This window comes from Nicotiana tabacum, chromosome 2, assembly GCF_000715075.1.
Source record: "Nicotiana tabacum cultivar K326 chromosome 2, ASM71507v2, whole genome shotgun sequence".
In the NCBI taxonomy this organism is placed as follows: domain Eukaryota; kingdom Viridiplantae; phylum Streptophyta; class Magnoliopsida; order Solanales; family Solanaceae; genus Nicotiana; species Nicotiana tabacum.
In genome coordinates this window covers 91,955,135-91,964,304 of record NC_134081.1, presented here as the reverse complement: position 1 = coordinate 91,964,304, position 9,170 = coordinate 91,955,135, and the positions used below count along the sequence as shown (strand labels likewise).

Genomic DNA, 9,170 nt, shown 5'->3' with positions numbered 1-9,170 from the left:
TCCGTTTGTTCATCATCATACTTACTCCCTCCATTGCATTGACTTGCCTCGGGTTTTGCACTTGTTAAAGTTGAGCCTTTTCCAATTGGTTCATGGTGGTAGTCAATTCGGCTATGGCTTGCCCATAGTCATGCAATTCTTTGTGAAGGTGAATCACACTGGGATCACCCAGTGGAATATTAGCCCAGGATTTTCATGCCGATGAAGTATCCGCCATCTCATCCAAAATATCACATTCCTCCACATAAGGCGTAGTCATGAAGTTCCCATCAGCAAGTTGATTCACCACACATTGGTTGGTTGTATTGATCCCCCGATAGAAAGTTTGTTGAATCATATTATCCGTCATATCATTGTTGGGACACTCTTTCACCATTGTTCTATACCTTTCCCATATCTCGTGTAGTGGTTCATTGTGCTCTTGCTTGAATGCTAGAATTTCATCCCGAAGAATAACCATGTGCCCGGGAGAGAAGTACTTAGAAATAAATTTCTTCACTAGTTCATCCCAAGTATGAATGGAACAATTTGGCAAACGTTCCAACCAATCTAAAGCTTTCCCCCGTAGAGAGAAGGGGAAAATCCTTAGCTTCAAAGCATTCTCGGAGACATTTTGTTGTTTACTCCCCCAACACGTATGTACGAACCCCTTCAAGTGTTTATATGTATTTTGACCAGGTGCACTGGTGAAGAACCCTCGTTGCTCGAGCTATGTGATCATCACGTTTGTTATTTGGAAGTTGTCCGCCCTAATACGGGAAGGGACTATAGCACTTGCATACCCTTCATTCGGCAACATCAGGTGTGGAGCCGCTCGTGGTGGAGGTGGTGGGGGTGGAGCATGCATATTGTCTTGAGGCGCTCGGCCTCATCTATTAGCTTGATGTTTAAGAGGGACCTCATCCATTTGATCATCCTCAACGTCCATATCCCCCAAAACTATGTTTCCAAGCTCATTGTTTGCCATGATTGCACATACAATAACTCAACACATTAGTAACAAGGAAGGAAAAGAAGATATTCCCCAAAACACACCTAAATATATAGCTAACAAAGTTTTTTAGTTCCCCGACAATGACGCCAAAAATTAATCTCGTCCATTTTCATACCTCAATTCAAGATTATGAAACGGTCGATAGCAATGATAATACCCAACAAGGGTCGGGATCGATTTCCACAGGGAACTATATATGGGAGTTAGAAGTATATATATTGTAGTTTGTGAGTTTGACTATCTCAATTTATACTTCCACAAAATTGGGTTGTTTCTATGTCTAATTTAAATCTAAGATTGAAAAGTTGAGAAATAAAATTAAGAGAATTGCTTTTGTTGTTTTTAAAAAACCTAGGGCTATGACCATCGCCTAGGTGTTTGCCTAATGAGATATAAAGCTTAGTGCTTATTTTATTGATCGGGGTGTATTATAGCTATCAACACTCAATTATCCACTCAATACCTCTCGGTCATAGAGTAATTTTGTCCAGTTTGGATTTCTCAAGTCCAAATGGGTATTGCACAAAACGGTTGATAAAAGCTTAAGTTGGGTTATTATTATCTCTAGGTTGAACCCTTTAATTGGGATTATCAATCTCTCGATTGACCCAATTTCGTGTTAGCCAAATTTTCCTAGACTAAGTCTCTCTTTCTCAAGTAGAGACCAAGTCAAATGCGCATGAATTAATGTTTGCAACCATTAATTCCACAAATTAAAGCATGAATAATGCTAAATAATAAACACCCAGCCATAAACAAGCATCAAATTAAACACCCATAAGATTTACACACTAGGGTTGGGTCAGAACCCTAATGAAAATCTAGCTACTTATGCTTGGAATTGAATAAATAGAAGAAGAAATGTTAATTAAACTCATATTGCAAAATTAAAATGATAAAATCTATATTAAAATATCCCAAAGTATAAAAAACTACTAAAAGAAGTAAAAAGAAACGGCTAATATAGCTGCTGATGTCAAAAGTTAACCTAAAATTATGAAACTCGTCTATTTATATATGGCTGGAAATTTCGGACAAAAATGCCCTTTGGGAAGTTCTACGGCCGCACAATTCCATGTGCGGTTCGCACTTTTATTCAACTTGTCAGGACTGGAAGTTTGCGGTCGCATAATTCTGATCTGCGACCACAATGCACTCTTTCTGCAGTCCGCACTTTTACATGTGCGGTCGCACTCGATCTTCTGCCGTCCATGCTTTTACTCATGCGGCCAGAAGGCGCTTCTTATGCGGCCGCACAATTCCTGTGCGGTCCGCACTTTTGATGGACTTGGAGTGCATACTCTCTGCACTTTGCTCCTGGCCCAGTTCTTGCGGCCGCATAATTCATGTGCGGACCGCACTTTGTACTAAACTCTGTTATCTTTTCCTTCATCATCTGCGGCCGCAGATGATATTCTGCGGTCCGCACTTCTGAGCTTCTGTGCCTTTTATGTCCTTGAGTTCATATTACTCCTTTTTGAGTTGGATTTTATCTCGGAAATTTATCTTCCAATATTCCTGCAATTAAGCACATTTTATTAGTTTTTGGGAACATAATTAAACACTTTTGGACTAAAACAAAAACTAAAAAGCACTAATAAGTAGTCAAAATCCCCACTTATCAATATGCAATCTATAACTTCCTAATCATGAAAATTAAATATGCAGCAAGTTTTATTTTTCTGGCTGAAAAATGAAATGGAAACTATGTTTTAAAATTCTCGCAACTACTTGGTGAATGTGATAAGCTCTAACGATTCAAGTATAATTTGTGCAAGGTTACCTTTCGCTAGGTATAAATCCGGTCAGTGGTGTGAGCCTTATTGAATTATGTGACGGCTTTAGCTAAAAACTTAACTTGTTAGAGAAAGAACACTTTTATTTATTTAATTAGTATTTTTAACATGTTTCTCACGTACATGTCTAGTTCTTTTATGGGTCAAATACGTGAAAATAATTTTTTGATTATGGGTGGATGTAGATCTGATATTAAAACTCGTCTATTCAGCTTTGACACTGTATTTATGTTACCGTCTCATCTAAAAGAATAAAAAAAAATTAAAAAAATAAAACTTTTATTTAATTTATTATATCTTCAACAAGCTTTTTGCGAAATTTTTTTTTACATGCTTTAAGATGCCTCTATGTGACGAACATAATCCAATAAGTTGGTTGGAGCAAGAGAGGTAGTTTGGTATGATGGATAAGCAAAAATAATTTTAGAATAAAAATATAGTATCGTTTTATCCCTTATTTGGTTACTAATCCTGGAATAAGTTATCCCATGATTAAAATAGTCCTGGATAACTTATACCTGCTAGATGGTGGAATAGTAATCCTAGGATAAGTTATCCTAGAATAAAGCAATAAAATTGACAATCTCAAGATTAGTACGACATACCAAACAGTCAATAAAAAATAATTCCAGCATAACTAATCCCAGCATAACTAATTTTAACATAACTTGTCTTCAAACCAAACGATTTCATAGGGTATCAAGTTGGCAATGATGGAAATAATTTATAGAGAGGTATATGTAAGAGAATAAAATTATATTTTTATCATTTATGTTAACTTGGTATGAGACTTTCTATAGGATATCATATCGTGACGTCAAAGATGATGTGCCCTTTTCCTTCTTGATCTTTTGTAACATGATTGTGACCTAGTGTTGGCTAGTTTTTTTGAAAAAAACATTAAAATTTTATTAAACAAAACTTTAAGAAACAAAAGTGAAGTAAGATATCAACCTAATCTCACTAAGCATAAGATAAAAGGAAACACATATTCTCTTTATTACATGTATGTAAGAAAATATAAAAATAAATCATCATACTTTATTCTTCTGTCTTAGTCAATTTTAAAAGATATCGAGAAATCCACCAAAGAATTCAAATTAAATTGTGTGAATGTTATCGACCCTAAGTTGTTGAATAATATTTTCATCACTTATATTAAAGTTATCCTCCAGAGAATTCAAGTTAAGTTGGTCACTAAGTAATACTACTAATTAACCTCATCCACCATTAAGATAAATGTTGGCACCGAAAATTCTGACATGAAGAACCCTAATTTGAGTCTATAAAGGGAACATTTTCAGACAAAGGAAAAGGGGCTAATGAAAATAACTCAAGAGACTGACCAATTAAGGCATAAGTCCACATTTGGACTAAGTGCAATATCGGATTGAGAAATTTTCACAAACCACTATTGTTTAGTGGTTATTAGCTAGTTGTAGCTATCATTTACTATATTACTTTCTATAGCTATGTTTTCAATTTTTTAGAGTGTATTCGATGTATTTAAGCTACTGTATTCATGAATACAGTAGCAAAAATCGGCGTGAAATAGGGGATTCCGGCTAGACAATTATTGTATTCGACTGTATTCACGATATGTACTTGTGAATACATTAACTTAAATAGCGTAATTCATGGTCTATTCAGTTATTTTTAAATGAAAAGTGAATCAATTAACATAATAGACTCCTAATATAACTCAACTAACTCAATTACATCACCCATAATCTGTATTTGACGCGAATATGCTGAATATTTTTTCCAGACGATAAATACAACAAAACAGAGCAATCCCCGAGTTTCTAATCCTTTCCTTTTCTGTTGATATCGTTCGTGGGTGTTTTTGTTTTCAACCAATAAAATTCAAGATTCATACAATTATATACAGAAATCGGTATAATTCGATTTTACATATGGCAAGTTTAACCGTGCTATTGTGTCATTCTGGCAAGTGGGACAGTGAGAGCAACTATGTCGATTATTCGATTAAGGGATACTGATAAAGGAGTATGCGTCATACAATGATTTGGTTGCTTCAATTTCGAGACAACTCGACATAGATTTGCGCTCAAAGTTAATCAAAATCGAATACAAAGTAGATGAAAATTGCACGCCAATGAAAATACATAATGACATGGGTTACATGGTGTATGTAGAGTTGAAAAAAGTGATAACAATAATTGGCAAAGAAGTTATGGCTCGAGGTAGTTTAATTCAAGGCGACATTGTGCAAATTGACGAAGCAAATCAAAGGTGTAATTTTGATGCAGATGATACACTTGCTATTGAGTCTGTCAATTCAGGAGGACCAATTGAGGTGTTCGAATTGGACACAGATTTGATTATTTCAAAAACTAATCAAAGAGAGGTTATGGTTGGACAAGTATATAAGGATAAGGCTACATTAAAACAGGTGGTGGAGCATTATGCAATATCTGAAAGATTTCAATTTCGGGTTGATAGGTCTAATGTTATTAGGTTTGAGCGTTCTTAACTACAACTTGTTAAACATCATGTTATATTCAAATGTATGGTTATGTATATTGAATGTGAAATTGTATATTATTTCCATGGCAGAATTTTTAAATTGTATTTAGATGTATTTAGATTTGTTTGGATGTATTTACATCACTTTCAAATATTAAACATATAATAATTATTAATGTGACTTTCAAATACATGTATTCATCTGTATTTTACTGATGAATATTTATTACAGTGACTTTCACTCTGGTTATTCTTGGATGTATTTATACGTATTTAATTGTATATATATAATTACAGCCATACTCACATGTATACTTATATATTTTGAGTTTTTTTTTATATTGTATTCGTGGTAGAATTTTTAAATTGTATTTAGATGTATTCAGATATGTTTGGATGTATTTACATAACTTTCATTGGTGTACCTATGTATTTCGAACACATGTATTCATCTGTATTTTACTGATAAAATAGATATTACAGTGGCTTTCGCTGTTTGTTTTTAGATGTATTTATATATATATATATATATATATATATATATATATATATATATATATATATATATATATATATATATATATGTGTGTGTGTGTGTGTGTGTGTGTGTGTGTGTGTGTGTGTGTGTGTGTGTGTGTGTGTGTGTGTGTGTGTGTGTGTGTGTGTGTGTGTGTGTATACTCATCGTATATATTGCAGAAAAATTATTTGCAGCTATAGATTATTATGTATGCTAGAGGATTGTGAATGCAGGTTTAAGGCTTCTAGCATTAACAAATCACAAATGTTTAGAGTGAGAGAGTTCAATGATAAGCATACATGTCCGTTGAAGGATAAGGTGTATGAGCAACGTCAAGCAAGTAGTAGTTTTATCGGTGGTATGATTAGATCCAAGCTAACTAATCATAATAGGAAATATACCCCAAAGGATATAATTGATAATGTGAAATCAGATTTTGGTGTAGATGTTAGTTATATGTTGACGTGGCGGGCTAAAGAAAAAGCAATGAATTTTTTGAGAGGTGAACTGGGTGATTCATACAATAAATTACCAGGGTACTTATATACAATGAATATGGCATATCCTGGTTCGCACATTAGAATGGTAAAATCGCCAAAAAATGAGTTCATGTATGTGTATATATCTTTGTATGCCTTTATAAAGGGGTTCGATCTTTGTAGACCGATTGTGGCTGTGGATGAAAGCCACCTAAAATCGTATTATACCGGGACATTCATCTCGGCCAGCACATTGGATGGTGCAGGTGAGTATGAGGATTATAATAAAATTTGTTAATCTTACTGCCTATTAAAGATTGAAATACATATTTTTAATATGTATGCAATTGTCTTTACAGGTCATATACTGCCACTAGCATATGGTGTTATTGATTCAGAAAATGATGCTGCTTGGTCGTGGTTCTTTGAGCAATTCAAGGAAGCATATGATGAGAGGGAAAACATGTGCATCGTTTCAGATAGGAATGAGAGTATCATCAAATCTATATCGAAAGTGAATCCAGCAGTACCATATTTTTCTTGTATATGGCATCTATGGAACAATGTATATAAGAAATTCAGAAAGAGTCATTCAAAGTTGAGCGAGATATACTTCTCGATGGCAAAAGCATACACACATGCTGAATTTGACAGTCTAATGGAGAAGATTGAGAAGGTAGATATTAGGGTGAAAGAATACTTGGAATTAGCTGGATACAAAAAGTGGGATAGGTTGTATGCACCTGTTAACAGGGGATGGACCATGACGTCAAATATTGCTGAGTCAATCAATGTCACACTTGTGTCAGCAAGGGAATTGCCAATATACGACTTTCTCGAAGAAGTTAGGAAGATGTTTGGACGTTGGAATTGCAGCAATCGGAAAGAAGCTTCACAAACATACACAACGCTTAGAAAAAAAAATACCAAGAGATGCTTACTTTAAATGAGGCAATGTCTACACACATGACTGTAGTTTTTTTTAAAATTGTATCATATATTTAGCCTTGGTACAAGGTGTATTTATTTCTGATACAATTTCTACTATTCGAAATACAGTCCATATGCTCATTGTATCATTAGTTGAATTTAATGGTTTTGTTTCTAACCATATGCATTTCATAAGCAGACAGTTACTGTATATCACTGTATTCATCAGTTAAGATGTCATCATCTTTAATATTCTGCCAGCCTACATATAGAATGTATTCCACTGTATTCAATGTATTTCATTGTATACAATTGTATGTCTTTGTATTTTATATATACATATATGTTTGTATTCAATACATATTTGTTTGAATTCAATATATATGATGATTCTCAAAAGATAAATAAAAGTTTGCTGCATATTTAAATTATATTTTAATTGTATATATCTATATTGTAATTAATACGTCTATTCTTTGATATACATATAATTTTTTTTTAAATGTTCAAAACTTATAGGTCTATGTTTAAATGTAGGTGGTACCATCGACTGAATACTTGCATACGGCGAACGATGAAGGAAGACATTATACCGTGTGCCTCTTAGAGAGAAAATTCAGTTGTGGGCGGTTCCAAATTGACGAATTACCATGACCACACACCTGGGCTGTCTTGAAGAGCAAGTTTCTAATACTAGAAGAATATTGCTCTGACTATTACAAACCAAAATCTGTTGTAATGGCATACGAGGTGCCCATGTATCCGCTGCCGAATCGAAATAAATGGAATATACCAGCACATATATCAGAGGAAGTTGTTTTACCAGCCAAATGAAAAAGACCTCCTGGAAGGCCAAAGAAGAAGCGCGATAAGTCGTTCAGTGAATTGCTGCAGAAGAAAAATTAACATTCATGTAGTATATGTGGGCAGGAAGGACATAATAAGCGTACTTGTAGAAATACTCCACGTAGGACTTAGTTCACATTCTGACTTATATTAGTGCTATAACGATGTGTCATAGATTCCGGTGATATTTTAAAATAATACATATTGATTAGTTGGTGTATTTGGATTTTTGCGTGAATACATTCTGGATATAGTTAGTTGGTGTATTAGATTATTGTGTGAATACATTCTGCTGAATATAATTTAGTAAGCTGCTGAATACATATTACATTTATATTTTGAATAAATATGAATACATATATGTGCAGTTAAATTTGAATACATAATTACAATATGGTGAATACATATTAATACAAAATGACTTACACAAACAATACAATCTGGAAATATTTGAATACTTATGAATACAAAGTGCAGTACACATACAACATAATATGAATATAATCGAATACATCTGAATACAAAGTGTATATCACATACAGTACAATCTCTTGAATATATATCAATACATAATGCATATACAACCTGATATATTACTTTATATATAAATACATATATGCATATCTATACAATCTGCTAAAGGACCATTTTTAGTAAATTGATGAATGCATATTGTATATATACATCTATTGAATACATACGAGTACAACCTGTTGAATACATATGAATATTGCTGCACAAAATATTGAAACATCGACTGAATACTTGTATAAATACTGTGAATACAGTGAATAAAATGAAAATATGATTTTTTATTAACTGAACACCATCTTTACCAAAACAATATTCAAAAAATAGTATTCACATAAAACTACCTTCCAAAACTACATTCACCTAAAACTACTCTAACACTATCTTCACCGATGTATCCGAATTCGTGATTTGCCTAACAATCTTTGAGAGTGCTTCGTTCTCGCTTATGGCATCAGCGTCTATCTTCCGCATAGTATAGTCCCAAATATGTGTACCATATCTTTAACGGAGTAAATTGGCATCAAATGTTGTTTGTGGAACTAAACCAAAAGTGCTCAGAAACTCTGCGTATGCCGCGACATG

The 9,170-nt window shown here is 33.6% G+C and overlaps 1 protein-coding gene across 1 annotated transcript; it reads left to right on the top strand.

The window, feature by feature from the left end:
- Positions 1–4,927: 4,927 nt before the first annotated feature.
- On the top strand, positions 4,928–7,224 carry LOC107765963 (uncharacterized). Its single transcript, XM_075227460.1, has 4 exons — positions 4,928–5,271; positions 6,033–6,335; positions 6,462–6,544; positions 6,638–7,224. Exons 1-4 carry the CDS (start codon positions 4,928–4,930, stop codon positions 7,222–7,224), a joined length of 1,317 nt encoding a protein of 438 aa, XP_075083561.1.
- The last annotated feature ends 1,946 nt before the right edge of the window (positions 7,225–9,170 follow it).

Excerpts from the sequence above, each read along its gene's own strand:
- LOC107765963 (XM_075227460.1), top strand. The coding sequence starts at position 4,928 with ATGGGTTACATGGTGTATGTAGAGTTGAAAAAAGTGATAACAATAATT. Across the intron at positions 6,336-6,461 it reads TCATACAATAAATTACCAGG|ACCGATTGTGGCTGTGGATG; the intron begins GTACTTATATAC and ends CGATCTTTGTAG. Across the intron at positions 6,545-6,637 it reads CAGCACATTGGATGGTGCAG|GTCATATACTGCCACTAGCA; the intron begins GTGAGTATGAGG and ends TTGTCTTTACAG.